The 13,872-nt window shown below is 39.2% G+C and overlaps 1 protein-coding gene across 3 annotated transcripts in view; it reads left to right on the forward strand.

The window, feature by feature from the left end:
- The window catches only part of LOC122825231 (kelch-like protein 29), a 274,118-nt gene that overhangs the window by 193,772 nt on the left and 66,474 nt on the right, over positions 1-13,872 (forward strand). For all 3 annotated transcript variants that reach the window (XM_044106467.1, XM_044106470.1, XM_044106469.1), the window contains one exon: positions 414-612. In XM_044106467.1, coding sequence (XP_043962402.1) covers positions 414-612 — 199 coding nt within the window. The remainder of the gene's footprint in view (positions 1-413; positions 613-13,872) is intronic.

The following is a 13,872-nucleotide window of genomic DNA, read 5'->3' on the forward strand; positions in this document are numbered from 1 at the left end:
TCCTTAAATGTCTCTTCAGCTTCTCCTTTGCTGCATGTATTCCTTTCAGACATGAAATTAAAAGCAAGCCCTCCCAAGTAGTATTTTATTTTTTTTCCTGACAGTGCCTATGATGATAAATTTGAAAGATGAAAGAGTCTGGATTTTTAGGCTACATTTTGTTTTTTCTATCCCTGTTTGAACATTTTGTCCTACACATGTGGGAAAACTGAAATAGGAAACATGGCTGCGTAATGAACTGCAGCTTTGATAGTCTGCCACAGACGGTGGCTAAACTAATGGCCTGATTGCTGCCAAGTTTCAGCGCAGTAATAGAGCAAAATTTCACTTGACTTTCTGTTTTTGTGTTTTCTTACATTTAAAAAAAAATTTGAGTCTTTCTTCTTAAGCATCTCCTCAATCTGTCCCCTCAGCATTTGTCCGAGCTCTTGGCGGTGGTTCGTCTTCCCTTCATCCATCCGTCCTACCTGCTCAACGTCGTGGACAACGAGGAGCTGATCAAATCGTCAGAGGCCTGTCGAGATCTGGTCAACGAAGCCAAGCGTTACCACATGTTGCCCCACGCGCGGCAAGAGATGCGGACCCCCCGGACGCGGCCGAGGCTTTCTGCAGGTACGCACAAAGACAAACCGGTCCGCGTCATCTTTGGCTTGGCCTTTGTGCAGCACACATGACCTGCTTTCCCATAAAACTGATTTATAAAACATGGTCGGCAACTCCACACCCACACGCACGTCCACTATTCATGTTTTACAACATCCCTGTGGTGGAGGGGTCAGGTCTCTGACCTGTCGGTGCGTTCTATCGATTTTAGCCTGCAACTGGAAAGCAATATTTTACAAGTCCATAACGCCGATGCTTGAACGTGCACGTTGGCATCGCGTCATATTTCTAAATTTTAGGAAGGATTTTTCTTTCCTCTTATCGGACAACTGCAGCAAATAAAACTGATGGGTAACCCTCGCAGCTTTCATTGTGTTTGTGCAAGAAAGAGTTTTCCTTGAGTTTATAAACACATATTTTAGATTATTTTACTGTGCTTTTTAGTTGTTGTGGTGGTTGTTTTGTTTTATGATAGTCCAACGCAAAGATTTCTTTCACCTAATTTTACGCTGATGGAAATCAAATGCACAGAGATCAGCTAAACTCCATAGAGTAAATGCTTTATAGAAAAAATGTTTTTCCTGTAGTTGAATTTGGACATATGGGGTTTTTCTCTACCAGACTGACATTTTTGCCCTGTCACCTTTTCAAAGTAAACTCTTAACTCCTTTGAGCATCACCGTGTCTCACCATCGGTACGCTGGGTTTAAGGGTGATGCACATTTGCGTGTTTTTAGTGCTACACAACTTCTCTAACTTTTTCTGTGGGTTTTTTATTCTGCTTTTTCAGGGTAGCTGTATTCACACTGTGATTAGATTGCTCACAGGTGTGGAGTAAAGTGAGCTGAATACCGATGCAAACTAAACTTAAAGAAAATGCACAATCCTTTTCCTTTACAACCATGCCCCACTTGGTGTTGGTATATCACTCCGATTAAATACATTCAAGTATTTCGGTTTTATTGTGAGAAAGCGTGAGAAGGTTCTAGAGGCATAAATACTTTTGTACACCAGTGAACCTATTAAGGATCTAACAACTTTCAAACATTGGGTGGCCACCCTCAGGTGTTCCTAATACAGCCGCCCAAACATTTACTCTTCAACAGCCAGTGACATCCAAGCTGTTTGAAGGCCGTGTTTGTTTACATCGTTAAATCATAGAATAATTCATGAAAATTGAACGGTACCGGCAAATTGCTTTTGGCCACAGGATTTGTAGAGGGTTTTTTTTGTTGTTGTTGTTGTTGTTGTCTTTTTTTCCCACGGGGTCGTCCAGGACCTCATTCGTTCCCCTGCAAAGAGCTTCCTAATTATAGTGTCTGTGTGGTATTATGAGTTTTGTGCCAGCACACCTTACCATTCAGCTGAAGTTATTTTCTGCTTGGCAGAGTAGGGATAATTGCCTAACAAATGGCACTTTACTGAGAGGTCGGTTTACCAGCCGACGCCGTTGTCCAGCCGCTGCGTTTATTTGCCTGTAAACAAACATTTGGAAAATTGCATTAGGTCAGTATTTCTGTATCTTTAATTGCCTTTAATCCACTCTCACGAGGCTTTATAAAGAATCACTGGCCTCTGGAGGGGAGATGTTTGTGGCGTCCCGGGTGCTCGTTGTCACGTCATTACTCATCCGCGATCCAGTAGTTTCTCTTTGTTCTCAGCAGTTTCTTGAAGCGTTTCTTGTCGAGGCCCATTTTGCCGTGTTTTGTATGTGCATATCTTAACGTGGTCCACATCCCCATTATGCAGCCTGAAGTGCGCACAGATTCACACTCGCTCACGGCCTCTACGACAGAATTATTTTAGTGTATAAATCCTGCGATGATGAATAGATTCATGATGTGTTTTATGCCAATGGCTTATTGATTAAGATACACAACCACAAGTTCTCTTTCCAAGTAAAGTTTTGAACTCGTTCAAAGCGGAATTTGATATTATAACCGAGTGACTGGGATTTCATTTATTCGTGTTGCTTTTCTGGAGTTAAAAACCAAAAATGTACGTACACTTAACAAAACGAGACATGCACCTCTTTCTTTTTCTTTTTTTTTATCACTGCCTGAAAAAACCGAACTCCTCTTGTTTTAGATCAGTTAGTATCACCACAACCATTTCTATTTCCTAATGCCACAATACTTTAAAAAATTATATATTTAAGAGATTCATTTATTAAAGGTCCATCAGTTTGTGACCTGAAGCCCAAGTGCAATTTGGTTATGCACGAGGACTAATCCAAAACATAAAAGTTCACCCAAGTTAACAGTTTATTGTGGTCTAGTCAAAGTCTGACTTTAAATCAGATTGAGTTGCTTTACCACAGTGGTGTCCTTCATGTTTTAGATGTCCCTCTGGGTCAACACACCTCAATCAAATGACCGGTGTGACTCCGGATGAACTTCAACACATGTTGAAGAGGCTATTTATCAATTTTTTAAAATCAGCCATGTTGGATCAAAGACACCAGCACATCAGCCTGAGAGGACTGAATTTGGACATCCCTGCATTAGCATGACCTTAAGCTGTTACCTTTGCCTGATAACGTTTTTTTTAACAATCTCAAAGGTGTGTAAAAAAAGGAAACAAACAAAGTGAAAACAGGATCAAATTTATAGAAGGTCAAATGCTTTTTTTCACACCACCATATATGGCTTCATATCTTCTTGCACATGTTGCTCAACCATCTGTCAGGCTGGACGGGGTGGGCTCTCCTCGGCATGATGCTGGTAGCTGGGATCGGTAGACGCGCTGATGGGCGAGAAAGATAAAATAACGACTGGAAGGAGAGTTTGAGGTTATTGGAGAGTGTTGCTGACACACACAGGATGTGAAAGTGGAAGGACATGGAAGAACAGGAGGAGAGGTCACTACGTGGTCAGTACGGATGAGGAGGGATGGAGGGATGTGAGACGAAAGGCCCCCCTCCTTTCCCGAGATCAGAAATGAAATTTGAAGGGCGGGCGTTTGATTGAGTTTATTCCTTGAGCACATGTCTTCTTGTGTAAGCAGTAAGTGGGTGTGTGTCTGTGTGTTTGTGTGGATTTTAAATGTGTGCAGGCAGATGGGGCACCACCTGAGCTTGGTTGATAAGTCTGTCAAGCAGAAAAAGAAAGAAAAACTGCCATCCGTGAAGCACTTCTTGCTGAGCGCAGTCAATCTGTGAACTAGTGGGTTTCGTGCATACGTGGGTGTATTGGGGCATCGGTGCGTGTGCGTGCGCGTGGGCGTGTGTATGTGTGAATTAGTGCATGGGAATATTTCTAAGGGCCCTAAACTGACATTCTTCTTACTTGGGATAAATTTGATTTGCCTGGACGCTTTTTAGCCCAGAAATCCAAGGTACCCCTATGGGACAAAATTTTAATTAACTTCCTCAGTAATTCAGACCTAAACTGATGTAGAGTTTTGCTTGAGGTTCAGGTGTCTTTCTGGCATTGTCTAGTGGAGCCTGGCTAATAGTGGAGTGTGTGTATCTGAGATCAAACAGATGCAGTAGCAGTTAAAAAGAAAGGAAGAAAAAAAAGAGGATTGAGCCTTGAATATGCACCTCTTGTTTTACTACATCTAAAAAATTTGGCATGCCTATTCATTCTGTTCTTCCGAGTCAGTGTTTTGCCGACACACTTTTCATTGGAATTACAGTTGTAGAGGTTTGGGTTTCATCCATCTGTCTCCATCCGTCTCGACCAGTTTTGCACATCAAGAGACTGAAATGTCTTTTCCAAATTGCTCCGTTTCAGTTTCATTCAATTAGTGCAAGTAGTGCAGGATTGCCCAGTATTAGCTCTACTAACTTTGATGAGCTCCCTTGGCGTTAATAATATCAGAGAGCAATTAGTGCTTTTGTTCAAGAAGGCCACAAAGTTTAGTTTTGATGACATGTGACCAGAGCACTTTCAACATGTCTGCGGTTCCCTTTTTTTCTCATCAAATCTGTTCCTACCCAACCTATAAGTTTAGGGGAATGGCCTTGTCTAGGTATGCTTGCAGTCATGTCACACCCTGCATTCTCCTAAAATGTATTGAACATTGCTCATTGAAATGTTTAGGTTTTTATTTTATAACCTAATTCTGCTTTAAACTGGTAAAGAACTCTGTCTATGACTTGACTGGTGTGTTTGCTGGGGCCTGCCACAAAGTAAACATCAGATTTTTACTTTTGCTAAATTTCCCCACTGTCAATTTCTTGTGTCTGGGCAGATGAGCAGTATATCAAAAGCTTATGTTTTCTAAACGGTAATATTACTAATCAATTTGGTGTTAAGAGATGAGCGCTTTTTATAGTAACGAACTTCCACGAAGTATATATCAGATTTTTACTTTTCTGCAAAATTCACCAACTGCACAGTTCTTGTTAAGTAGTTTAATATAAGTAGTATTTCAAAAGAGCAGAAGAAATCTTATGTTTTTTGAACAATAACAATATTTGTTGTGAATCTGTTACTAAGAGACAAGAGTGTTTTCTGGTAACCAAGTGCCACGAAGTAAACATCTGATTTTTACTTTTGCAAAATTTCCCAACTGCAAATTTCTTGTGTCTAAGCAGATAAGCAGTATTTCAAAAGAGTTTATGTTTTATGAACAATAATATTACTTATTAGTTTATATGTTAAGAGATGAGCGTGTTTTTCTGGTAACGAACTGCAAAGGTATGTTGAATGTCTGTTTTATAATATATTTACCACCAATGACAAAGAAAAAAAATCACTTTTCTACCAAATTCACCAACTGCACAAGTGTTAAGTAGCATAAGATAAGTAGTTTCTCAAAAGAGCAGAATAAACCTTATGTTTTTTTTAACCATAACAATATTTGTTGCTAATCTGTTGCTAAGAGATGAGCAAGTTTCTGGTAACCAAGTGATACAAAGTAAACATTTGATTTTTACTTTTTGCAAAAAGTAAAAATCAGACTGTAAATGTGTAAATGTCTTGTGTCTGAGCAGAAGAGCAGTATATTAAAAGAGCTTATGTTTTATAAACAATATTACTTATTAATTTTATGCTAAGAGATGAGAGTTTTTTTGGGGGGGTAACAAACTGTCACGAAGCATAAATCAGATTTTTACTTTAGTGTAGAATATCTGTTTTATAATATATTTAGCACCAATGACAAAAAAAAAAAAAAAAAACTTTTTGCCAAATTCTCCAAATTCTTGTTAAATAGCATAAGATATGTAGTATTTCAAAAGAGCAGAAGAAGTCTCATGTTTTTGTAACCATAACAATATTTGTTGTTAATCTGTTGCTAAGAGACAAGCGCATTTTCTGGTAACCAAGTGCCACGAAGTAAACATCTGATTTTTACTTTTGCAAAAGTAAAAATCTGAAGGCATTAACAGTAGCACAAACTTTAGCCGTAGCTACTGCCCACATCAGCAGTAGCCTGTTCCCAAAAATAGCTTTTTAGCTATTGTTTTATTTATTAGCCATGTTTAGCACACTGAATGGAGGAAGTCATTGTGAGACAACATGCTAGTTAAACCCAACATGCCCCAGGCAGCTTTAGGCTAACATTAGCATTTTGGCTAATTTTAGCTTCTACACTAATTTTAACATACTGAATGGAGTAGGTCCATGTTACTCAACATGCTTGTGACTCTCCACATGCGATTGAGTACATTGTATCTTACCCTAGCATTGATGCTAATTCTTAGCATCAGAACAATGGGTCCCAACCAACGGGCACACTTTGGCAGGCCCTGTTTAAATTTCTTCAGAAATGTTCTAGTTTATCTTATTGTTGCTGTTTGTTTCACTAATGTTCTCCAAGAAATCTCTGAGTTCTTCTCAGAGTATGTATTTTTAACATTCTACACATGGAGACTGTTCTATGATGTGGTGAATACTAATGCATACCCCTCTTTTCAGTTTTCCACATAAGCTTTCATGTGGAGAAACTTTTAAAACATCAGTTATGCACTGCTTTAGGTTGCTCCACTGGATAAAATCATACTAAAATGCATTGGTTTGTGGGCAAAATTTGGAAAAGCTCAAGATGTGTGAATACTTTCTCAAGGAATTGTTTTATATTCTGGATTATTTGTTCCTGTAAAAGTGTAAAGTCTTTCTTTTAGCTGGAACTGCAAAGTTGGGGACTATCCAATTAGTCCAATAACTGATGCTAATGACATCATAAGAACCATAAAACGTTTCCCTCTGGCTATCGACAGCATAATACTCTTACATATCCTGCAGTTTTCTAATCTGAAGAATTGATTTATTTAGAAAAATGGTCTTTATCTATACTTTTATATGCAACGAGGATATAACTTGACTGAACATTTGAAAGTACCCTGCCCTTAAACAATGTTTTATATGGTATATTCCCTCCTATTTCATAATATATCTACTGTTTCTCTTGCTCCCATATCCTTAACGATGCATGTCAATAGAAAAGTCATGTTTGGACAAAGAATACTGATGTGGTGGAAATATCTGTAAACATATAATTTTTGAACCGTGAACTCATTACTCGGGTTACAATTAAGCTCATCAAGGATTTGGCAAAGAGCAGGAGGGTAAAGAGGGGGGCACAGGTGGCGCCCCATAACATCAGGGACTAGTAACGCCTGGATGATGAGAAGAATGAGGAGAGTCAGGAAAACAGGTGTCTGGAGAGATACAGCGAGGATTAAAGTCGCTTTGTTTCGGCATAAACGTTTAATTTGTGAATCCCTGCTCTTCCAGAACAGGGAAGAGGTTTTTCTTGATGACATTTGTGGAAATGTCGGAGTTGAGAGCAGAATGGTCGTCTTGCAGACCACGAGGAGAGGACTTGGTGAACAAATGATGACATTTAAAGAAAAGGTTCCAAGAATTTGCTGAGAGAAATTAGAAAAAGGTTACTGATGAGATTAATATCGCCTAATCTGAACATTTTAATTTTGATTTAGTGGGAAAACAGAATTAACATAAAGTTGCATAAAACTCAAAAATACTTTTTGCTTCATAACAATGTTTACTGTTTCTATAAGGTGACAAACTGTCTGAAATGCCAGGGTTTTTTTTTTCCTTTTTTAGAAAACTCGCATGTAAATAAAAGTCTGTTTACTAATTTAAACTTACTTCAACCCTAAAAATTATAGTGTATTTTTACTTCTGTTAATAATACACTCATTTCTTCCCACATGCTCCAATGCCGTTTGTGTAGTATGAACAGGGTAAAAATCATATCTGTCACAGGAGATGGAGAGTAGCAAAAGGTTGGATCTGCTCTTGTCCAGGAAAACCGGGGTCAGCCCTGTTTTAAGTTCACATTGGTTGTTGGATATAACCCTCTGGAAAAATATGTATCCTCTCAAATCTTTATTTTATTTTTTTCCTTCTTAGTGGTTTGAGCAGTAGCCTGACAGCAAGACGACCCTGAGTTCAGATCCTCTCTGGGGCTCTTTTGGGTTGAGTTTACATGTTTTCTTTCTGCATGTGTGTGTAGGGGGGTAGTGGGGGATTTCTCAGAGGACTTTAAAAAACACCACAAATATGGGTGTTTGATTGACGGTATATTCTAGAATGCCTGAAGGGATGCTGTGTGAATGATTGTTGGTCTTGTGTGTTTTTGTGTAACTCTGCGGTGGAGTGTCGAAAGCGAAGAGGAGCCTTATCGATTTGCTTTTATTTAAAACTGAAAGGCAACAATTGTTTCCACTGCTGCTGGATTTGTATGTGTACATTACATTTCCAGCAGTGTGATAAACAGACATGATCGAAAGTTCTGAATAATCGGCCGTTAATTTAAATGGCCGTGTTTAAGAGCTTAGTGTTAAAAATATTAAACCTTTTTTTTTTCCATTCTGCTCTTTACAGATTAAAACAGATGCAGCGGTGAAAAATGTGTCATTTTTGCAGAGAAATGAAAGTGACCTTCTTTTAGCTAGCTGATCAGCATTAGCATTGTAGCATGCACGCGTCGAAAAAAACAAGGGTTTCTTTTGAACGTTTCCACTTTTAAGCTCAGTCATTTGATGTAACCAGTTGTAAAAGGTGATTTATTGACAGTACAAGCAGCTTGTTTCTATTTTATGTTTGTTCCTCAGTGGTGCTGAAACACTAGTCTATATTTGGACAGCTATTTGCTGAAAATAAGATTCTAGAAACACTGCCTTGCATTATGACTAAAGTGTGTCGTTTGAAACTAGAACCACGAATTACAAAAAAAGTAGAAAAGAAAGTTTTTAGAGTATGGGGAAACTTAAAATGGTCATTTTCATCAGCTACAAGCTCTTTTTGATATCAGTGTTTGATGTTTGGTACATATTAGTGTGAAATGGTTCGATATCTAACTAAAGCCGTAGCATGTATGTACTAAAATTGGTTGTGAACTGCAACTTTAATTCAGCTGGTTAAAGAAAATCTTCAATGTAAATGTTCATTTCTTCTGAAGACACAAGCTGTTTGCAATACATTGAACAGAAAAAGAGCAAAAACTTTTATAAAAAATGTATAAAAAGAAAAAAATAAGGTCATCTAATCCTGATTTACTGTCTCTGTGTTACTTAAAGAATCTATACTTTTATGAACGCTTGTGAGAAGCAGCCATATGGTTTTCACTCTCCTCCTAATTGTCTCTTTTTCTGAAGTTTTTTAACTCTCCTGCTGTGCTGCGTTCGTTTTTTTTCCCCCTCCCTCTCTACACTTCTTGCTCAACTTTTTCCATCTCACGGTCTGATAACTCATAAAGTGTCGCCACACTGTTTCACTCTGTCGCCTGCTGTTCTGAGTTAGAGATCTCCGCTTTTACAGAAAAAAACAAAATATTTGGAGCCGACTTTTTTTTCTTATCCCTCTTTCATTTACGCCCAAATTAAACTCGTAAAAGTCTCAGTGAAAACCCATGAAATGAAGTTTATTTCCACGCAGCCTTGCCGTCCTAAAATTAGGCTTACTTTTGCTCTCATTTTACATTCTGTAGCGCTTTAATGACTGGATGCTCTTGCCATAAATTTTATTAGATGATAATTAAGGAGCCAAAAATTATATTGAGCAGAGAAATTGGCTGTCTGATCCAATTTTAAAATCAGAGTGATTAGTATGCTGGGGGATTGTATTACTTGTGACGTACATCGGTGATTTGAATGTTATTTTTACCTCCCCGTCTGCAGCTGTGAAGCTCTCAGGAAGGCAGGCTGGAATATAGCTCATGTCCTCTGCTAACAGCCTGCTGTCGGCCTAATTTGGCCCGAAAGAGAGTCTTGGGTTGAAGTGAAAACTACGAGTGTCTCCTAATGAATCCGTGGCATTTTGCATAGCGTTTGTGTATCCATTAGTCGCTAATTGGTTAATTAGACCGTGGATGTGCATCTGATTAGCTGTCATTAGACTTTCCAGGGGATCGGGAGGATTAAACAGCCTCACTGCCACTGTGAGTTTAATCACAAACATTTTATCTTTATTTTTTTTTCCTCCCGGAAAGCATACGATGTGCCGTATATGTGCTTGTGGTCCATTAAGAAGCGAGGTTTCGTGTAGTGTGTGCGTGCGCGAGCCCTCCCAAAGTCATACATTATGTTCCTATTTCCTTCTCTCCACATGTGTCGCTGTGTTCGGCTCAGAGGAGGGTGGAGAGCGCCAGGGCAAACTGTTAACTCAACCCAGCCAAGTGGAATAGCACTCAGACAAATGAGCTGTAATGACTAGGAGACGCAGGGGTCCAGCTCGGCTCACACTGTTCCTCTGTCTCGCTCTCACACACACTCGCACTGTTAAACCTTAAATGCATGGGCTGTGTTAGGGGAATCTTTCAGCGGTAGCCCTCTTTTTTTAGTATTTTTAGTATTTTTTCTTGTCCACTTTATTATTTGTGATCAAGCAGTCATGTATGAAAAACACTAAAAAGATCACACATGTTTACACAGAGCAGCAACAGCTGCTTTAGCAGGAAGATGTGTGGTTACGTTGCAGGTTCACCTCCGGTTTTTAGTTTCCATTGATATGGAGTAGAGGGGCCACGGCTCTTCGCCCAGGGCGGCAAAGCCAGTGGGTACCTCTGAAAAAGAAGTCATCCGTCTGTCGTACAATGAACACAATTTTCAATGTCCATTTGATGTATCGTCAAAGTTAACCCTGGAAGAAAATCTTACGTTACTCTATGGGCAGCTGGTGACATAAGCATGATGATGCACAGATTCTTCAACCTTCATCAAAGGACATTTTTGTGCTTTTTTAAAATAAAATCTAGATGCTCTTTGATCATTTCAAATTCACGATTTAAAATAAGACAACATTTTTGCTCTTCATTAAATTTCTGAGTTTATATAAAATGCAGCTTGAGATTTATATAAAAAACATGTTTTGGCAGACACAGATGCTTAAAACTTATTTTTGAAACAGTTCTTGAGCTATATGCTTGTTTAGTAGGAAAAAGAAGAAAAATGCAGTTCCTTATTTATTAAATTTTTTTAATACAGCTGATTCAAGAATATATGCAGCTGAGACCAGATGCATCTTCTGAAGATAAACAATAGAATAGAATCGTTGCAATGTGTTGCAGAAAATAATAACATGAACCTTTTGTGAGAAAATGTATTCGTAAGAGGACCAGAATGCTATTATAAAACTGTTTTCATCATAGCAGCCATATGGTTTTCAGTCTTCTTAAAGTTGTTTTCTGATTTATTTATTTTTTTACTCTCCTGCTGTGCTACGTTGTTTTTTTAGTTTCCTCTCAGTTGAAGCTGCGGTCTCGCTGTCTGACATTAAATCAGACTGAACTTTTACTACTTTAGAACATGTGGGATTACCAAAAATGTATTTTTATTACTTTCTAAAGTGATAGAAGCTTATATTTGGTATAATCGCCTTTTAACCCTTGCTAACACACACCTTTTCAGCTCTGAGATTATTCATGATGACCAACATGAAACATTGACTTTGTTTTTAATTTATAACTAAAATGGCTATTATGCTGAGGATCATTGTCCATTTGGTTCACCCATTTGAGTGTAAGCTTTAACTTCCTGTCTCACGTTGCCTTAAAGTTTCCACATCATAATCTTTCCTCATGAATACCATGTATTTTGTGCGCCAGGAAAACATTCACACACCATGCTACCACCTCCGTACTTTACAGTAGGAATGTTGTCCTGAGGCTTGGAAACTTCTTCCAAAGGCAACTATTCAACTCACAGAGTTTCCTTTCAGGTCTTGTTTGTCAAATTCTAACAGATTTACCTGGCAGATTCAAACGTCTGGGAAATTGCACCAGACTCAACTGTTTCAAATCAACCTCTCTTGGGTCGGTATGCATGTCGAAGGAAGCGGAGTGCTTCCTATCTAAAGTGGGCTTCAGCGTGCTTCCTTTTAAGTACCCATAAAAATTGAGAACAGGGCTTTATTGCCCTTTTGTTTTTTTGTTTTGTTTTGTTTACTTTGCTGTTTCCAAATTATTCTCTCCCATTCCTGCTCCGGCCGCAGAAGGCTGGATTTTATCAGATGCGGTTACACATTGGCGCGGCTCGCATTCGCTGCTCGGAGGAAGTAAAAATAGGCTGGCTCTGCGAAGTCCAAAAGCCCGTAGGCGTGACATTCATCTACTCATTCACACCTCTGCCAGCCAGCAGCTCCTTGGAGATTAGTTGTAGTGTACTACCAGCGGAAAGAAAGGGGAGCAAGACTCACACCTTGTAAGGAGAGCATAAAAGATCATCAGATGACTTTCCTCTGAAGTCTGCCACATCCTGCTTTTGGCTCAGGCCCCCTGATTAATTTTCTCTCTCAGTGATCCCAGTGACATGTCCTCAGCTGCAGCTCCGCAGCTGACACTCGCTATTTTGTGTGTTTGTGTGTGGAATAATTGAATTTATTTTGATATTTGTTGTCTGGACACTAGTCATTAGATGAGCGGTTTAAAAAACACAAACAAAAAAAATTATAAGCGTTTTCTTTCCAGTGAGGAGTTTGTTGATTATTGCTCCCGTCTGCGTAATTATTCTGCACGATTTGCCTTTTAAAGCCAATGCAGCATGAGATTACTGTTTCACCTCTCACACTGGAAAAGCAGGATGTAGGAAGAAACGTGCAAAAAAAAAAAAAAAAATCGACTTAAGAGTGCCCTTCAGTGATATCTCATTCGATTGTATTCCTGGATTCAGAGAGGAAGGTATTTGAAAGGGAGAGACACAGAGAAAAACCAAAGCACCAGAGAGACGGTTGGATGCAGCTGTTACCTGGAGAATTGCAGTATGAGTTTTAGATATTCCTTTGTCTTATCAGTCAAACACAGCGCTTTCGCTCTCTCTCTCGATTCATAAATGTAACATGGAGGCAGTAAATCTGGATTGGACAACCTCTGATCTTAATATCTGCAGGGATTGAAGCCAAAATTAAGGTTCTGTCTGCTTGACCTTCTCTGTAGTGAGTACATTCAGCTACAGGGAGGGAGGGAAATGAAGAAGTGGAAAGATGTGTGTATTTGCAAGATGGGAGTAGAGTAAGGGATTTCCTGGTCAGAAAACCTGAATCCCACAGTCCGTGCTCAGACTAGTAGTAAACAGCATTTACTGAAACACACATCAGCCCCGGCACATCTGGCACTCTGACCCGCCGTGCCTGCCGCCGCTGCGAGGCTTTAGGGCTGCATCCGCCTCATCTAATATTCAGCAGCCATGGAAAACTGCCTCCGAGTGTGATCCGTACACGTGCTGATGATGCAGATTTAGCTATGTGGAATGCGAGCGTATGTGACCCCGCATATAAACCCCCCCGCCTCCCCCCGACAAATCCCACTTCATCCAGAAAACTAGGAAGCATTTTGAGCCTTTTGTTTCATGTATATTGCACAGTTTTCGAGTGAGAAATCCCAGAAACAGCAGATCAGAGGAACTAGCTGAGGTCGGGATGTTTGGAGATGTAGAGACAGGGTTGAGATGATTTTGTCGTGGAAAAAATACTATTTCCAAGCACTGTTCAGGTAAAATCACTCAATCAGGTTTATTCATATATTGTGCACAATACAGAGCAAAGCTCTCCCAGGCACATACAACACATGAGTTTTATACCAGAGATAAAGAATTGACAACAAGTGGCGAACCAGTCTCTCATTTATTTCCTTTTAAATTTAAAATGAAAATATATTTAAAAATTGAAATGAAATTGTGGTTCTTCAAAATTAACAACACATTCATTTCATACAGTAAATATCGATCAAAAATGAAAGCCTTCTTTTTCCTAAACTTCTGATAACATTTGTGGCTCTTATTGAGTTTTATTTAGTCGGGTTTAGGGCAAAAGTGGCTTTTAGGATTCATAAGGTTGCAGACCTCTGGTCAAGACTAAG

This window comes from Gambusia affinis, linkage group LG22 (assembly GCF_019740435.1).
Source record: "Gambusia affinis linkage group LG22, SWU_Gaff_1.0, whole genome shotgun sequence".
In the NCBI taxonomy this organism is placed as follows: Eukaryota; Metazoa; Chordata; class Actinopteri; order Cyprinodontiformes; family Poeciliidae; genus Gambusia; species Gambusia affinis.